Source organism: Polistes fuscatus, unplaced genomic scaffold (genome assembly GCF_010416935.1).
Source record: "Polistes fuscatus isolate 324 unplaced genomic scaffold, CU_Pfus_HIC Scaffold8, whole genome shotgun sequence".
Classification (NCBI taxonomy): domain Eukaryota; kingdom Metazoa; phylum Arthropoda; class Insecta; order Hymenoptera; family Vespidae; genus Polistes; species Polistes fuscatus.
This window is the reverse complement of record NW_025113162.1, coordinates 4,735,271-4,754,562: the sequence shown is the minus strand read 5'-3', so window position 1 is coordinate 4,754,562 and position 19,292 is coordinate 4,735,271. Positions and strand designations below refer to the sequence as shown.

At 28.9% G+C, this 19,292-nt stretch overlaps 3 protein-coding genes across 5 annotated transcripts; 1 reads left to right on the top strand and 2 right to left on the bottom strand.

Moving 5' to 3' along the window:
- Positions 1–1,361: 1,361 nt before the first annotated feature.
- Positions 1,362–6,838, bottom strand: LOC122524577 (ATP-dependent RNA helicase dbp2-like). Of its 2 annotated transcripts, XM_043646887.1 has the most exons (6): positions 6,262–6,825; positions 4,279–5,492; positions 4,102–4,161; positions 2,054–2,284; positions 1,785–1,979; positions 1,362–1,566 (listed from the first exon to the last, which is right to left on the bottom strand). In XM_043646887.1, exons 1-6 carry the CDS (start codon positions 6,267–6,269, stop codon positions 1,412–1,414), a joined length of 1,863 nt encoding a protein of 620 aa, XP_043502822.1. In that variant the 5' UTR covers positions 6,270–6,825; the 3' UTR covers positions 1,362–1,411. The 2 variants fall into 2 exon arrangements, with proteins under 2 accessions (XP_043502822.1, XP_043502823.1); XM_043646888.1 differs by lacking the exons at positions 1,362–1,566; positions 1,785–1,979 and adding an exon at positions 2,632–2,931 and having other exon boundaries at positions 2,155–2,284; positions 6,262–6,838.
- Positions 6,839–7,310: 472 nt separating this feature from the next.
- Positions 7,311–12,835, bottom strand: LOC122524576 (ATP-dependent RNA helicase dbp2-like). 2 transcript variants are annotated; one of them, XM_043646885.1, is made up of 7 exons: positions 12,498–12,835; positions 11,348–11,608; positions 11,039–11,276; positions 10,621–10,901; positions 10,045–10,538; positions 8,346–8,600; positions 7,311–8,255 (listed from the first exon to the last, which is right to left on the bottom strand). In XM_043646885.1, coding segments are annotated over exons 1-7 (1,857 nt in total). In that variant the 5' UTR covers positions 12,500–12,835; the 3' UTR covers positions 7,311–7,929. The 2 variants fall into 2 exon arrangements, with proteins under 2 accessions (XP_043502820.1, XP_043502821.1); XM_043646886.1 differs by having other exon boundaries at positions 8,358–8,600; positions 12,498–12,834.
- A 318-nt stretch (positions 12,836–13,153) lies between these two features.
- LOC122524637 (RNA-binding region-containing protein 3) lies at positions 13,154–16,559 on the top strand. The gene is made up of 7 exons (XM_043646999.1): positions 13,154–13,289; positions 13,425–13,898; positions 13,979–14,123; positions 14,188–14,697; positions 14,779–14,932; positions 15,012–15,417; positions 16,429–16,559. The coding sequence occupies exons 1-6, from the start codon at positions 13,269–13,271 to the stop codon at positions 15,169–15,171; spliced, it is 1,464 nt and encodes a 487-aa protein (XP_043502934.1). The 5' UTR covers positions 13,154–13,268; the 3' UTR covers positions 15,172–15,417; positions 16,429–16,559.
- The last annotated feature ends 2,733 nt before the right edge of the window (positions 16,560–19,292 follow it).

Below are 19,292 nucleotides of genomic sequence, written 5' to 3'. Positions count from 1 at the left end.
TAATTATATCAATTAATCAGACAAATTAAGAAACTAAAAATATATCAATGTTTTTTATAAAAAAAAATACGACTAAATTTTAACACGTTCATTCTATTTTATTATAAGATCTTTTGCTAATCACTTGACATCTCCGCTCACACGAAATTGTAGAATTCTACTCTACTATGTTTATTCACGTTTTTCTATCAAACGAAATATTTATAAAAATGTAAAAAGATTTTTTTTCAATTTATCTATCCCCTTCTAAACAGGCAATATAATATATATTATAAATACCGATACTGGAATTTTCAGCAATTGAGGTTTAACCAACACTTACAATGTGTTAGGATCGTTAGCTTATATTTTATAATAAATATAATCGATTTTATTTTCATAAATTCTTCTCACATTTAGGTAGTTATTTCCAAGGCTAGTTGATAAAGACCAATTAAATAATCTTTTATACAATTATATTCTTTACATACAAAACTGATTGGCACGAAATTTCCGCTTATATCTCATTGATAAGATCACATACTTAAATACTGCATAACAGTTAATTATACTAACATTTTAACTCTTTATGTATTAAATTATATACTTGATAATCATTTAAAAAATTATGATAAAGATTAATTTAAAAAATCGCTTAGTGGATTGAATATTAAATAACAACAAAAAATATAATTGAAAATATTCCTCACATTAAATTAACCATCATTTATCGTATATATCTGTTAATTATAAAACTTCTGTTGATACATAAAAAGTTAAAACAAAAGTATCTGTTATGCCATCTTTATCGATTTATATCAATACGATACAATGTAAGATTATTGTCCAAATAACGAAATAAACTCTGACCTAATCACATGATGATTGATTGACCAATGAATGATTAGAGAATCTTATTTTATAGATCTGTCAGACAAAGATTATATAAATTCTTATCTTAAATCATAATAAAAATAATTGTGCAAACATGGCAAGATAACGTAGATGTCTCCTACTGATAACTTTATAAATCAACACTTTATATACTCTTTCCATGTGATTATTTAATTATTTTTATACTGTGTCATTGTCATTAATGATTTTAGCAAACATACTATCATTTTATTTTTATATTTATGTATTACATATAAAATTAGAATGTATTACTTAATATAAAAACTATTAATATTTAAAGACTATACTGTCTATCATTTAAGATTAATATTATTAATTTCTATAAAATATTGTATATTGTGTACAGGTTTTAAACAAAGTATGACGTCATACGTACTACATTTGTTTCCCCATTCACAATGAGAAGCGCGTATGGAAAATATTATTTTCTATATTAGAAAGTGTAGTTCTCTTTTTATTCTCTTTGCTTCCTATATTACATAAATAAAATTTTATTCTGGAATAATCTATATCGATGTTAATAACCATTCTGTTGTCTGTAACTGCTTCCACCACCACTTCCTCCATATGCACCACCATTTTGACTATAACTAGAGCCACTACCACTGGAAGCTCCTCCAAAGTTACTCTGAGAAAATGATTTACTGCCATAACTACCTCCTCCCATACCACCTAAACAAGAAATTAATATTTCGCTAATAAATAAACAAATTTAAAATTTATACGATATATTCTTATATTATAAAATTGTATATTAAAGAATAAAATGTAATATTAGTGGTAAGACACATGAACTTCAAATGATCTTTATCAAATCTAATTTTGTAATATAGTATTCATAATTAGTGTAAAATAAAATAAGTATATAGCAATTATTTTAAATCACTTACCGCTATTACTTCCACCCCATTTATTTCCACGATCGCTTCCACCACCACCGCCACTGCCACTACCACCACTACGATCAAATCTCCCACTTCTGTCACCTCCATCACGCCCACCACCACGTGATCCTCGTGAACCACCACCACGGCCACCGGATCCTCGGCTACCACTACCGCCATTACGACCACTGTAACGACCTCCTAGACAGAAATATAAAATTAAATTATGAAATGATAAAAATATCAAAATAATAAATATCAAATAATATAATTACGTTTATAAATGCCTGGATTTCTCGAAAGTTCATAAAGTTTAGGATTAACAACTTGCTTTGCTTCTTCTAACACTTGAATTAGGTCGCTAGCTTTATGCGCATTTCCAGGTGTAAAAAAAGCATACGCAGTTCCTGTTCGTTGCGATCGTCCTGTACGTCCAATACGATGAACATAGTCTTCAGAGTTGGATGGATAATCCAAGTTTATCACAAATTTGACATCTTCCACATCTACACAACAGTTAACATTATTATCAAGGAAAATAAAAAATACTTGATTCTTTGTGGTGGGTAATTAACTTACAAAGCGAACTAATTAAAGCTGCGATAAATTTCCTTGCAAATAGAATTGAAATTGAAGCTTATCTTAATGGAAGTAGGACAACTTTTTGTAAGAATTGTGGTAGGAAATGAATATGAATTATGCTAAACACAAAATGTATGAAATGTAATGCCTTACAATAGATTCAGACAGCAAGAAAAGTCAATATTGATTGATCAATAATAAATCCCATTTGCAAGGCACACTAGTAACATAAATAAATTGACCACAAAGAGCAAGTGTACATATTATTTACCTGTTTGCGTCTAAAGCTGGAAATGTAAATACATTTTTGGAAATGTAGAGGAATCAGAGCTCAGATGGTTCTCATAGAATTCTCGCTTAATGAGTGAGCGAGCTCTACATTTATTCTTAGTAACTTCACACCCTTCTCTCCCGCACCAAAGTATGGATCTGTGCTGGTCTTTGAAAATTTGGTCCTTGTGCATTGCTTCGGTAAAGTTTGAACATTGGATGAGCACCATATGCGCACTCCACTCAATCCCATGCATACTCCATTGCATGTTTAGCATCAAGGATTTCTTTTTGTTATTTGCTGAAGTTTTATAAAACTATTACCAACTGCACGGAGGATCATAATTTATCGATTTACCGACGACTGATTTTCTTCAATCTAACTAATCATTTTTCTAACTTATTTACTAACAAATCCTAACACTGCTTCAAACTCGTTAAGTATTTCAAGCAGCTTGAGATACTACAACTGAAACATCTTAGGAAACGAAATACATTATATAAATGACTATTTTTGAATTAATATCAAAGCATTAATTCTGCAAATATTAAGACACAACTCAATACTATATTTCACTACTTTAGCCTAACATGTCAATATCTATCCAGATTATATATATTAATTGCCATATATATATTTATTATAGATTCCCTAATATTATTACTTCCATACTTTGGACCATCGCAGGTACAGAGTGAGAGTGTGTTTTTTCAAGTGGCACGGCCGAGGCACAGCGCTAGTTTAGCTTGTTGCGAGGGGGCGAAGACCAGCAGTCACGCCCCATTCAATTTTATATTCCAAAGCAAACTCTCCAGAGTTCTTATCATTGATAAAACTCCGTCGCATGTGCCTCTGAAAACACATAGAGCAGCACGTTAATACCAGACTGACAAGACTTGTCTCAATCATAGCAAAATCGAAAAACAAACGTTTCTATCTTTTCTTACCTTCTTATTTTCAACTTTGCCTAAAATATTTTAACATACTTTTCACTTTGATAAACTCTTAAACTCTACAAATATAGCAAATCATTTTATAATGTGAGATTTGATCAAAAATGATAAAGTATGTCAAAATCCACCTAAACTAATAATTAAATCGAAGAAACAAGTTAAAAATGATTACTCCTTTCTCACAGCCTTATGTCTAAAAATATCATGTTGGTAATATCTATTTGTACTAGGAAAAATTTTTAAATGTATCATTGAACCTTCTGAATGCGTGAGAGAAATTAAATATAAAATTAGCTAAATAAATATAAATTCTAGATTATTAAATACCCTGCTTTGTGATATGCCTAAACAATCTTAAAGTTATCTCCATCCACACTGCTTAGGGACTAACGTCAATCAGTCTGGCATATGCCGTTATCCGTTGCCACATCACAATATTAATACTCTCACAACCGTGAAATAACCATCGCAGCCTGACCCTTACATCATACCCACACTTGCTAAAACAGAATCTTACCTAAACCTCTTGCTGCAACGTCCGTAGCAACTAGTATTGCAGATCTGCTATTCCGGAATTCTGAAATAAATCATTTGTCAATAAAATATGATAAGATATGATATATTACTAATAATACGTTTAAATATAGCTTAATTTATTTAAAAATTTGTATTATAATTAAAAACTATATCTTACGATTTAATACATAATCTCTTTCTTGTTGACTTTTATCTCCATGAATGCCAATTGCTTGCCATCCATATCTATTAATAGCTCGTGTAATGTCATCCACTTTTCTTTTTGTTTCAACAAAAATTATAGTTTTATTTTCTGGTTCATTAGAAATCTCTTCCAAGAGTTTCATTAATTTACTTTCCTTTTCATATTCTTCACATACATCAACTATTTGAAGGATATTATGATTAGCTGCTAATTGTAAGGAGCCAATATTAATTTGTATATAATCAGTTAAAAATTCTTCAGCCAAATTACGAACTTCCTTTGGCCATGTTGCTGACCACATAAGCGTTTGTCTATCTGGTCGTATTTGTTCTACAATTTTTCTGATTTGTGGTTCAAAGCCCATATCGAGCATTCTGTCTGCTTCATCTAATACCAAATATGTACATCTACGAAGATTTGTGGTACCACGTTCCAAAAAATCTATGAGACGACCAGGGGTTGCTATACAAATTTCAACTCCTCTTTCCAGATCTCGTGCCTGTGGACCTTTAGGTGCCCCACCAAAAATGCAAGTATTCCTAACCTGTGAAGAAACCCCAAAGTCTGATGCTACTTGTTGTATTTGTTGTGCAAGTTCTCTTGTAGGTGCCAAGATAAGAGCTATAGGACCATCGTTTCTACTTAATCTAGGTTGATGATTGATATGTACGATAGCTGGCAAAATATAAGCTAGCGTTTTCCCAGATCCTGTTTGTGCTATTCCAACCATGTCACGTCCAGACAAAGCAATAGGCCAACCTTGCGCTTGTATAGCTGTTGGTTCTCCAAAACCTTGTCTGCGTATTTCATTTAAAACATAATCTGGAAAACCGCCCTCTTCAAAATAAATGTTAGGTCCAGGGATATTAGACCCTTTCACTGTGATCTCTTTGTCCGAACGATAAGCTTCTACTGTATGAAGACTTCTTGTTGTAACATTAGGATGAGGTTGATAAAAGTCTTTCCTAAATGGTTGCAAAGTGCTCATATCCCATCTAGGTTTACGTAACCGTTCTCCAGGCTGACGATTTTTAAAATTATTATTCCCAAAACTGTTACTGTCTCTATTCGTACTACTTCCAAATCTTCCACCGCTACCACCACTACCTCCATCTCGTCCACCAAAACGTCCTCCTCGAGTACCACCTCCGCCTCTCCTATCACCACGTTCACGATCCCGGTATGCCCTGTAATATCATTATAAACTTAAATAACGAAAACAAGATGTAAGTTAAAAAAAATATTCTATTTAGAACAATAAAGAAAAATGTCAATTAAATACTTAATGTGTATAAAGTATTAATCAGTTTTTCTACTAAAAACAAATTCAATTTATTTAAAAAGATATTTTACTTAATTACATAACTTCTTATATAGAAACAAAAACAATAAAACTAATTATAGCAAAAATTAACAAGTAATAGTATTCCAATGGAATATATTGATTGTTACAGTAATAATCATAAATGTATGAAAGATTAATAAATAAATTTAATTATAGTTTTATTATTATTTTTATTACACAAATAAAAATATTATGTTGTGTCAGGGTTGCGTTAGGGTTTATTTGTATAAATTGGAATATAAGTAATATGAGTAAAGTAACTCTTTGTTAAAACCAATTAACACGTCATATGTAAGATATTTTATAATGATGCTATGCTAACAAAAAATATTGTTACATATTGTAAACTAATTAAGTAAACAAATGTATACGTAAATTCTTTATTTTTGTAATAACATATTCAATATAAGATTTATAAAAACGTTTTTATGAAAATATAAAGCAAGTATAATAATTATGACGTTTAATTCATAAAAAGGAGAAGAAAAAACTTTGACGTACAGCCAACATGGAGAATAACCAAAACGTAGAATAATTGGCTAATGAAAATAGAATTTCCTACATTTTCCAAGAATTTCTAAATATTTATTTTGTAATATGATACAACTTACATCGTCATAAAGAAGCTTGGTAGTCTTAAAGTAGATTATCCAAAAAAATTCTTTGAAAAAGATAACGTATTAGGATTAAGTAGAATTTTCCTTAATGTTCGACCCTAAAGGAACTCACGAATGATCATCATGATGACGTACATACGCAGCAAGAAATAGTTCCTGTTTTATTCAGCACATTATAGAAAGTAAAAACAAATTAATATATATATTTTACATCGTTTTTTTATTTATTATAATCTGCAACTTTTTCCTTTATTCGCTTATTAATACATTCTATTAAAATTCCTAAATATGTGACTCAATGATGTACGAACACAGAAGGAATAATGTACCGGAAGTCTCCAGCAGTAGTAAAGGAAGGAAAATATAGCAATCAAGCAGTGTGATTTGTTACTTTAACTTTCCCGCGTATGCGCGGGAACTTCCACTGCTTTTCAAATTAAACGTATTTTCATATAAATTACTTGTTTTGTTGTATTCGTGAATAAAACAAATCAGATGTTCTATATAATTGTAGCAATATAATATTTATATTACAATTTGCTTACATATATGTAAAAAATAAAACATAATTTACTGGTATAACAAATAAAAAATAACTTTTAAATTATGAGATAAACAATATTCAATTGTTCTATAACTAAATGATATAAAAGATATAATTAATCTTATTATATATATAATATATGAAAGATAACTTGAATTCTATTAATTTTGTCTTAACAATTATTATAAATAATAAACGAATAAATAAATATTCAATAATTTATTAAGAAAAGAACTAAAACTATGTTATCACAGTTACAATGACATTAACAAATTGCATTATATAAAACAACAAATGTTGAATAAAGTTCAAATTTATCACGACATGACTTTTCAATAATAACAAAAATGTGTAATTTTTATATTTAAAAGTTAAAAATATTAAATTGTCTATTCATTTTTATTATTTATCGCATAAATATATGTTTATAATATCCATGTTATATATAATATCCATAATTATCATCATAGTTAACAAAAAAATTCTTTTTATAAGCAAATTTTTGTTATAAATTAATTAATTTATACAATTTATAAACTCAAACAACAAAATCCTAAATTCAATAGCAACAAAATAATAAAATTTCAGTTTACAATATAATAACATTTAGAATTTTTCTAAACTTGTTATACTAGGTTTAAATTTAATCTATTAGCAGAATAAACATTAGGCATTTACAATTTTGTAAAGGATTTAACAGTAGGTTGTTTACAATCTATCTGCTGAAGTAGGGCGCACCATTTCCTTTGCAAAATGTAAAGATACTAAAGTTTTCTGACCTATACTATTATATCAGTTAATTCGTCATTTTACAATACCAACTATATCTTCCTCCTTGTTTTTTTTATATTTCCGATATATGGTATCATTTGTAATTAAAAAGTCACACAATAGGAGAATATAATAAAATATTTGACTTAGAAACATACTGTTAATTCTAGATAAATGTTTTACACATATCACATTTATCAATACCTTGCTTCCGTGCAATCTATTTTGTCTTGCTGCAAAGTATGTTTTTTTTTCTTTTTTTTTTTACATAAATCGAACCACATGTGCTATAGAAATATACTTTACACTTTTAATAGCATGCTATCATTAATGAGTTTAAATTGGAATTAATATGTAGCACCTCTATATTGATAATTATTTCCATAATTATCGCTATCTCCATAAACTTGAGACATATTTTGACTATAGTTTCTCTGTGTAGTATATCCATAACCAGTATTTGGACTAATTGAATTGTTTTGCTTTAAATTATTATAATTAGTATAGTCTGATCCTGAGTAACCGCTTGATCCAGATGGATAAGAACTGCTAGAACGAATACTTCCTCGTCCTCTAAGGGTACCACTACCCCGCCCTCCTCTACAATCAATATTTCCACGTCTTCCGCCAGTTCTATCTACACTTCCAGATGAACTGGAGAAACGTTTAGCACCTAAAATTTGAATATGCATACACTAATGTTATTTTAATTCAATATTTTTATATAATAAGCCTTGGAATAAATACTACAAGGTATATGTACATAAAAACACACTTCTGTTTCCAAAATTTCCTGATTTGGCCATTTCTGCCATTTCACTCAATCTTGGATTAATATTTTGTCCAGCTTCTCGTAATACTTCTATTAGATCTCCTGCATGTTTCATATTATGACTTGTAAAAAATGCATAAGCTGTTCCTGTTTGTCGTCTGCGACCAGTACGACCAATTCTATGTATATAGTCCTCTGATGATGATGGGTAGTCAAAATTTATCACATATTTGACATCATCCACATCTGTGAAGTAGGATTAATTAAAAATAATAAAGATGGTGGCATTCATAATGAATAAATAAATATCTTCTCATATATATACAATTATAATTACGACATAAGTATTATTTTTGTTTTCGTTTATTATTAGGAAAGTATAATAAAATAATAAGTCATCAAAGTAATAAAAATATACAATGATTACAACATTTATTACTTTACCTGCTCTTAATTGTACAATTAATTTTTAAGACATATTTTATTACATGTCAGTAGTAGTAGTAGTGATTTTGTAAGACTTCTTTATTTGAACTGATCATCTTATAACATATATTTTCAATACATATTATTCAGATATTAAATTATTATATAATTTTATTTATTAGTGTAATTATTTATATGTAATTATTAGTATTATATTAGAAATAAATTATATTTTTATAAAGTAATATGGAAAAACTTTTAAATAATCAGTCAATAAAAGAAGTTTGAGAATCACCCACCTTTTATCAGGTATTTCCGACGTAAAATCAGCAAGCGTAGTGCTGCTTGCTTTTTAAGTAGACCAATTTTTGTTGTTTCATTATGGAAATATATCGTTGGCCTAGAGATTAGACAGACACAGCGGTGGTGTCTGGTTTTGGGATAGAGGCAGCATTTTACGGTTTAAGCCTGAGTGCATTGAATTTATAACTTTTACATCTTAAATAATGAGAGGCACTAAGTACAAAATTTAGAAAATGTACTTGAAAATAAATTATGAAAATTATAATAATCAAAGATAGAAGATATTATGAATGTTATTTCAACAAAAGATTAATTACAATTCTATGATAGAAAAATGTAATTTACATATTAATTCACATAATATAAGATACTATTATGTTATAGAAAATATAATACTGCTATAAAATATCGACATATAAACTATACCCTAAAGTATTAATTATGGAAAATAATAATATTTTTAGCACAAGAGTTAATGAATATATTTTAAAATAATAAAAAATAAAATTTAGATAATCACTGTGTCTGCCCAATACTGGCAGTACACCACATTGTGTTAGGGAACTCTGTGCCTCTGAAAAAGAAAAGCAGACAGACTTAGTGGTAGCTTGTGTGTATTTTAGAGCCCCACATTTAAAAGAAATTGTTCTTTTAATTTTATTAATTAGAAAGAAAAAAAAATAATTTATATATTTTTTTATCTCTATTTTGTATAATTAAGTTGATAAAAAATTTACTACTAATGAAATAATATATGGTTTTTAAATATATAGGGCTCTAAAATGTAGCTTAGAACAATAATCATAATGGTTCCAATGCATCACACATTGCTACACTCACAGCTGTCGGCCGGCCTTACTGCAATAACGCATCACTGGCTAATCCAATAAGTGTTGCCTATTCCCAGATGTATGCTACTTTACTATACCTATAAATGGATGATAAATTAAAGTGTACACACCTAGACCTCTTGCAGCTACGTCTGTTGCAACCAAAATCGGTGCTCGCCCGCTACGAAATTCCTGCAACACATGATCTCTTTCCTGTTGATTTTTATCACCATGAATGCTCAAAGCTTGCCATCCATCTCTTCTAATATTTCTTGTAATGTCGTCAACTTTTCGTTTAGTTTCTACGAATATTATTGTTTTGTTTTCTTTTTCAGTTCCAATTTCTTGAAGTAGCCTATACAATTTAATGTCTTTCTCAAATTCTTGACAAACATCTACAATTTGTACAATGTTATGATTGGCTGATAAAGTTAACGATCCTATATTAAGATGAGTGTAGTCCGTCAGAAAATCTTCAGCCAAAGCTCGAACTTCCTTAGGCCATGTTGCAGACCACATTAACACCTGCCTGTCAGGTCGTATTTGTTCAATAATTTTACGAATTTGAGGTTCAAAGCCCATGTCTAGCATTCTATCAGCTTCATCAAGCACTAAATAAGTGCATCTGGTAAAATATCAGAGAAAATAATATTTACTTTTAAAAAAAAAAAACAACACGGAAAATAAAAATTCTATAGGTGGTTTACCTGCGCAAATTTGTAGTTTCTCTTTCCAAAAAGTCAATAAGTCTACCTGGTGTAGCAATGCATATTTCAACACCTCTTTCTAAATCATGAGCTTGTGGTCCTTTAGGCGCACCACCAAAAATACATGTATTTCTTACAGCTGCTGATTCACCAAAACAGTTAGCTACTTCTTGAATCTGTTGTGCAAGTTCTCTTGTTGGAGCTAATATCAATGCAATTGGACCATCTCCTTTACTTAAGCGTGGTTGATGTATAATGTGCACAATTGCAGGTAAAATATACTATGAATAAAATAAAAAATATATATATTTAATTTCCTTTATAACGTTATATTTTTTTCTTGATATTTGTAGTTAATTTAAACATACTTTAATATTTCACATCTGTAATGAACTAAAAGATTCTTTGTTTAGCTTACTCCAAGTGTTTTCCCAGAACCAGTTTGTGCAATTGCAACAAGATCTCTCCCACTAAGTGCTATTGGCCATCCTTGTGCTTGAATTGCTGTTGGTTGTGAATATCCTTGCCTGCGAATTCCTTCCATTACATAAGGTGGAAAATTACCTTCTTCAAAATACTGAATGGGATTAGGAACATTAACTCCTTTTACAGTTATTTCAGCATTTTCACGGAATTGTGCAACTTCTTCTTTAGACCTGTTATCAGAGATATTTTTTAATATGAGAAATTTACTAAAATAATAATCTTGTAGTGTAATAGAACTTACCTGTTTCTGACAGCAGGATGTTCTATATAAAAATCCTTACGCAATGGTTCTAAAGAGCGAGCATCCCAATTTACTTTCCTTAAACTTCCTCCAGGTTGTTTACCCTTTAGCCCACCCCGTCCAGTACTAACACTACTTCCTCTTCCTCTGCCATTATATCGACTATTAAGATTTCCTCGACCATTGTCACTACTTCCTCTGTTACTTCCTCTACCACCACCTCCTCTACGACTTCTGCCTTGATCTCTGTCTCTGTTATACCTACATTATATATAAATATGAAATTATATAAATAAGATATAAAATCTTACCAATATTTACATTTATTTTCAACAATTTCAAATATATTATAAGCATAGATCTTATAAAATGAGAAATGAGAGATTAAGGTAATAAATTAGTGGTCGCGAAATGAAACTAAGATAATAATAATAATAATAATACTGTTAATTTGTACTAATCCAATATACACTAAAATTAAGTTACTTATATTTATAACTCTGTTAATAGCCTGGAACTCTAGCTGTTCTAATTACTTTGAAAAGTTGTAGGAGTAACGTGGTTCTAGGAAAATTGATCATAACTGGGAGGACTTCTTGCTCTTTATAAAAATATTTGAAAAAAGCAAGTATCTTTGAATAATAATAAACTTATGTCTCACAATGTCACCATCAGTGGCAAAAAAATATTCTGATGTTTATTTCAACACACAAACAAACAAATGGTCTTTATACTTTTAATTTTATATCTGAATTTTTCCACATATCCGACAATCCTACATATTTATTAAATAATTCATGAAATAAAAATGTGTAACAAAAATATTTGTTAAAAATACAATAAAAAATAATCAATTTATAACGAAATAATGAAATAAGAAATAAATGATTAAGAAATGATCAATCTGTTTTGAAAATAAAAAATAAATAAATTGTACAGAGTTTACTAGACACTAATTATTCGATATATAAAATCGGCATTTCAATTATTGATTACTGATGGCTGCATTACGGTTCTGCGACAGATTCTAGATATAACGAAAAGTGACGCAAGTCAAATATTATTCAAACATTTTATGTAAATCAAATAGAAGCTATTTTTCGAAGAATCATTTTTTTAACTAAAACTTTAATTGACATATTGTACTTACATATAGAAATCTAAAAATTTCAACGGCGGCAAGCAACAGATTAATTCACCTTTGCGGAGTCCCGTACAAAAGGAATCGATAAATCGCTACTACTGAATAAAGATGAAAATGAACGCTTTAATGGACCCCACAAAGTTTAAACCGTCAAAATGACTTTTTAAAAAAAAACCTCTCTCGTTGATTTGTCAAATTGAGAAGATTAATTAACGAAAAACGGAGATTAGTTTTGTGTTAGCCGGTAAATCACTCAGATCAAATTGACAAGTGAACTTCCGAAAGTAGTTCCGTGTAAACTGTTGCCATGACACCGCGGCGGAGTAATACACCGATTCACATTCGTGAGTCTTCTCGAAATCCATATTTCCCAATGTTTGTTAGTGATTCAAGATGGCGCTTAAGTATAGAAAACGGTCACTATTTCAATTTATATTAATTAATAACATTACTTTTCATTGTTTCTTACTGTTTATTTTTAATTTCACATAAATATGTATAACTATTGTAATAATATATTTTTCACTCATTACAAATTAAAAATCATAATATATTTATAATCTAATTTTTATAGTCTCTGTCAAACAATTCAAAATTGGCGCCAGTAATTAGATTATACTTATGCATTTGTGCAGCTATGTTCACATTAGTTATGTGTGAAGTTAGCCATATAAATTAGTATGTATATACGTGTGAAAATGTGAATAAGTGTATTCTTATAGTGTTTACATATAACTTTTATGAGTACTTTAAAGACGTTACTTTATATTTTTAAAGATGTCTTCTGAAACAGATAATGTCAGTTTATAATTATATATAATTAATATTATATATAATTAATTATGAACCTAATGTTTCTTTTATATTTAACCTGTAATAAAAGATACAATAAATATTTAATAAATGATTGCTAATAAATATTCGTATTTCCAGGTATATGACACTCTTAAAGTTCTTCATTTACCATCTCATCTTTCTGATCAACGACGAAGTGAATTATTTCAAAAATATGGTGCTATCAAGACACATACTTTACGACCTTCTAGCAAATATACTATAACCTTTGTCAAATTTCCATCTCATAATGCAGCAAATGAAGCATTTTTACGTTTACATCAAATCAAAGTCAGAGGACAATATTTGTCAGTTGAATTTGCTAAAAAGTCTATACCAATAGAATACACTGAAAATGAATCTCGTCGGGAAGATAAGGATGACATACAAAAAGAAACAGTTAATAAGTCTCATTTCCAAGCATTTTTAAAACATTTGTATGGAAGCTCAATGAATCAGATTTTTACACAACCACCATCACCAAACATTAAATACAAATATACACCACCAACAAAAAGTACTTTGTTGAGAATTACTATACAATTATTGAAAGAACCAGCTTTCTATACTCAGGTATTATAACTCTATTAAAATCTTTATTTTGTTGTATTATCAATATTTTTATCATCAACACCTTTATTATATGTTTAAAGGTATTACATTTAATGAACAGAATGAATTTACCTCCACCATTTGAAGAACTGGATACAGAATTTCCCATGTTAAAAGAAATTTATGATATCAAAAAGTATAAAGATATTTTAGGCGAAGATATACTTGAACCAATAATAAGAAAAAGTAAGAAGTTTGAAATTTAAAAGATTTAACTTTGAATTTAATCTATTCTTTTTTAATGCATTAGATGTTTCGCAAAATGACAAAAAAGAACAGGAAGAAACAGATGAAGAAGAATCTGAAATAGAATCTGATGAAGGTGCTAATGTCCAGTCCTTACAAAATATACCTGTAAAAAGAAAACATTCACAATCTAAAAAACGAATGAAAATTCCTAAATTTGTTAATCCTGCTAAACAACTAACAACATCAACTTCTATTCAAAAAGCAATCAGACCAGAAGATATGTTTGAGTCTGTACAACTTGGTGAATCTAAGAGTTTAAAAATTGAATTGAAAACTGTTGACAAATTATTAGAAGGAGTAGATGTAATATCTGAAGTTAAACTTGATAATACTCAAGAAATACAAGGTGGATTTGGGTTAATGTTTCCTCCCAAAAATATTGAACACGTGAAACAAAATATAGAACATTCTAGTGAAGAATCTCTTGAAAAAACTTCCGAAGAATATGCTGAAAAAACTTCAGAGTTTATTACAACAGAAGAATTAGCATCAAACAGAATATCAGTTAATGGTAAGAATATAATTTTAATCCCATCTACAATAATATAAATTTTGAACAAAAATTATTTATTTTATTCTATATACTTTATAGATCAGAGACTTCTTCCTGTTTTCAAAAATTATCATGCCGGGAAACCTACAAATCGATTGTATATAAAAAATCTTGCAAAACAAGTTGAAGCTAATGATTTGCACTATATTTATAAGAAATATGTAATATCAGGATTAAAAAATGCCGAGTATGAGTAAGTAGTACAATATATATTTGATTTAACATAATTATATACCAGATATACACTTTAATCATCAAATACTTAATTATAGATATAATGTTCGTCTTATGCAAGAAGGTAGAATGAAAGGGCAAGCATTTGTTACATTACAAAATACAGCTCAAGCACAGTTGGCTCTGCAAGAAACTAATGGTTATATTTTAAAAGAGAAGCCTATGGTTGTACAGTATGCTAAAGTATCAAGGAGCTAATATGTATTATACATTTTATCTAACAAGATGTTTATTTTTTATCTGTAATAACTTTTAAATGTATTTCCTTATATCTATTTTCTTATTAGAAAAATACAAAAAATATACTATAGCAGACAAAAATTATGAATCAACATAATTTTTCAACAAGGATGGCCGAGATTTTTCTATAGCGCGATTTTTAAAATTGTGCGGAGAAACAATCAAGTTGAAGGCTTATTATAGATACAACAAACAAATCAACAGGTATTTTTTAAACGTTAATAAATTAAATAAAAGCATTAAGAATATAAATTTATCACATAAAAATAATTACGAGAAGAAGTCTCGAAAACTTAAGGTAAATAAAATAAGGTCTCTTACATGACTAGTGTAGTGATACGTTAGAGCCGCGTCAGCGTAAGTCGGCGCCCGCCTGGCACAATGGCATCAAGTAATTATACAATGGGCCGGCAGAGTGCGCTGATGTTAGGTTTCTTTGCTCGATCAGCATTTATAAGAAATCATAGATGTATGCGCGCGCGTCCAATGTCCGGTTCACCGACCATCATCGCGTCTCAAACCGTATACGGAATCCATAGACATAATTCGCTCCGTTGCCGTCCTACACTTTTTCTTCCTTTCATTATTTTCGTGTAGACGTTAACAATTCTGAAAACATGATGGACGTCTCCCTTTTGCTTCAACATACGCAGTACGCGATACCAATTGGAATAGTTCTAATTTGTGCCATTCTTGTCTTTGCTTTTGGTTTCAAGAAGGCCGAACAACCACCGTTCGCTCAATTGTCCGACGTGGACCGGAAACTTAACAACAAGAAGCGCGGCAAAACCAAAGATAAGGTTGGTGGAAAATTTCATTTCTTCATATTGTCGAAGATTTTATGAAATATTTGAACTTTTTTGATCTACGTTTGATCTATTGTTTCGATGATTTTAAGTAACCATATGGTTCATTGTGGCGGCGAGTAAACGCGTGCGCACACATCTGTGATAATCAGCTGGTTTTCGTTGAAACAGTTTTGTGTATACGTGTACGATGTTCTTCCGAGTGTATGACGTAACAAGGTGTACATCGAAACGTGGTTTAATATATTTGTGTTTTACTATGTTCTCCGATTTTTACTAACTAATATTTCTTTGATAGCTTCTTTTTCTTCTGGTATCTTGAATAAATATCTTCAATAATATTTCATTTCTTTATTTTTTTTATTTAGCAATGTAAAATAATTTTTGAAATTATAAATTTATATTTCAGAAAGCTAGTAATGGTCAAGTAGCAAGTGAAAAGGCCAGTCCACTTAAGAAAACTGTAACATCCAAAACAGAAATTTCGTCAAAGAAATCTACATCCAAGGCAGATGAGATAGATAATAAGTCTAAAGAAAAGAAACAAGAGGATAATAAAATCTCTTCCAAAAAGGAAAAGAATCTAGTTGATGCAAAAGATGCTAAAGAAAATAAAATTGAACAAACGAAAAACAAGAAGAATTTGAAAAATTTAGTTCAAGAGAAACCAGTTGATTTTGACGATGGTAACTATTGTGATATTACTTCTTACAGTTAGATTTGTAAGTTAAACATTCATTCATTTTCTTTTTTTTATTCTTTTGATATAAATTAATATGTTTGTATATAAATAAAGGTGATTGGGAACAAGCATACTCTAGAAAAGATAAGAAAAATAAAAAAAAAGAAGAAGAAAGTCCTTCAAAGAAAGGTAAAAAGGCAACAAAGAAGGCTGATATAATTAATGAAGCTGTTGTCAAACAAAAAGAACAAGATAAAAGTGAAGTTAAAGATAAAGTTGCTAAAGAAACAGAGAATAAAGAATTGAAAGAAAAAGAGAAAAAAGAAGTAATTCTTTCTCCGATTACTGCTGACAAGGCAACTAAGGAAAAAGAAACAGAAAAAGAAGAAGAACAGAATAAGGTATGATATTGATTATATATTTTTACTATCATAATAGATTTGTCATTTTTTTTAATTTACATTTATATACATAATAAATATATATAAAAATTGTATGGAAAAATACTAGTAATCTACATATTTACATCTTGTCATATAGACTGAGAAATCAGAAAAAGAAGAAAAAAAAAGTAGCAAATCAAAAAAAAATAAAAAAATTTCTGAAAAAGAAAGTACGCAAGTATCGACAACAACCTCTGCAGCAGAAATAGACACTAAACCTGTTGAAACTTCTGTACAAAAAATGAAAGATGATGCAGAAAAAAAAATTGATAATTCTGATCCTAAAGGTGAGTCAACACGGGAAAAAGTTAACTCTGCATCGGACGAAACAGGAGGTAATACAATTTTATTGATTAGATATTATGTAATTATGGATGTATATTTCGAATTGAATGCCAAAGGAAACTTTATTAATGCACTTTATCATGTATGTTTGAACAGATGCAAAGTCACAGAAAAAACATAAAAAGAAGGCTCGGAAAGATAACTAAAGAAAGTTAAAGGTAATGATAAAGTTTTTCCACCAAAAGGAAATAAAGTGAGAAACCTACTTGATTCAAAAAACAAATATGCGTTGCTTTGAACAAGATGGGTGCTTTTAAAGTGACTTACCAATCAATCGCCTGACCAAATCGTTCCTCATCTTTGTATATAATGCAAATTGGGTTAAGTTCTTTAAGCGAATAATGTTACATATAGGATTCATGACATCAGGTGCGTACATAACATTCATAAAAAGACTTCTTACATATTCCCAATATATTTCGACATGTCCATTGTAGCCATGCTGCCTTGCATTTAATGAAAAGGGCATAAGTCATAGTTTTTGACTTAGTGTAATCAACGAAAAACAAGATAAATTATTTTAACATGATATTATATGTTTATAATAGCATATTTGTAGATACTCTCTCTTAATCTATAGAGGTATATCATGTCTTTAGAAGCAAAACAGTTTAAATAGTTAGAATCTAGTACTTATGCCATTTTATTTTTTAAGATTAACCTACAATGAACATTTTATATAGAAGAAATTTAGTTTGCAGTACTATATAAATATATTCAGTAATTTTTCTTTCCTTAGTTTAATACTCTATTTCTAATCATTTATTTATACTTCAGATATTGTAAGTCAAAACGTAGAAAGTATGAAGTATACTTCAAATTGTCATTGTATAGGACAATCTTTTAAAAGAAAAACATTAATACGTTATTAAAACGTATAGAGATCTATAAAATACATATTTTCTTACATAAAAGATTAAAAATTACCTTTGTTAAAATGATATTTTAATGCTTTAAAGAAATTTATCAATTTTTAAAGCATTGAAATATGTCGAATTAAATTCAGACTTAATACAAATTTATTAAAATTTGACTATGTTTAACAAGTATTTTTTTGTACTATAATGTGATGTTGATTACAGATAAATTTATAATAATAAGTTTGCCCAAGCACTGAGAAATGTATACAATCAAGTTACAGTAAAATCCATTTGAAAACATTGTCCAGATAGTGTCAATAGATTTGATGTACTATTAGACAATACTTTAAAAATTAATCATTATATCATAATATAGAAATTATATCCGTGAAGAAAAAGTGGTTGATAAAAATTAAAAATATATATATTATTGAAGAATTATTAGTTGTAAATATACGCATTATTGTTATATTAATATTCTGGACAAAAAGCTTAAATAAGCAATATGGGCCTAGCAAACTTTGATTTTCGAAGTACATACTTCAGAGTTTATACTCGCATATCTCACATTTTATATTACATTTAAGTAGACACAATATATTTTTTTAATACGAGCTCTACATGCAAAAAAGATTTTCTCTAAATAAAATATAAAAATAAAACAAATTATTAATTGCTGACAATACTTTGCAGTTCAAACACAAAGTTAAATTTTATCTATATGCGGTATATAAATTGAAATACCAGGATACAGACTTGAATTGAGGTTTCATTTTCGAACTATTATTTGTAATTATGATAGAATAATAATAATGACGATTAATATTTTTGCTAAGTTCAAATGCGCATGTATCACGGTGCTATAAATTATGCATAAAAGATATGGAAATTGTTCTTGTATATGTACTTGTGCATGTGCAAACTAAATTAATTTGTCATGTTT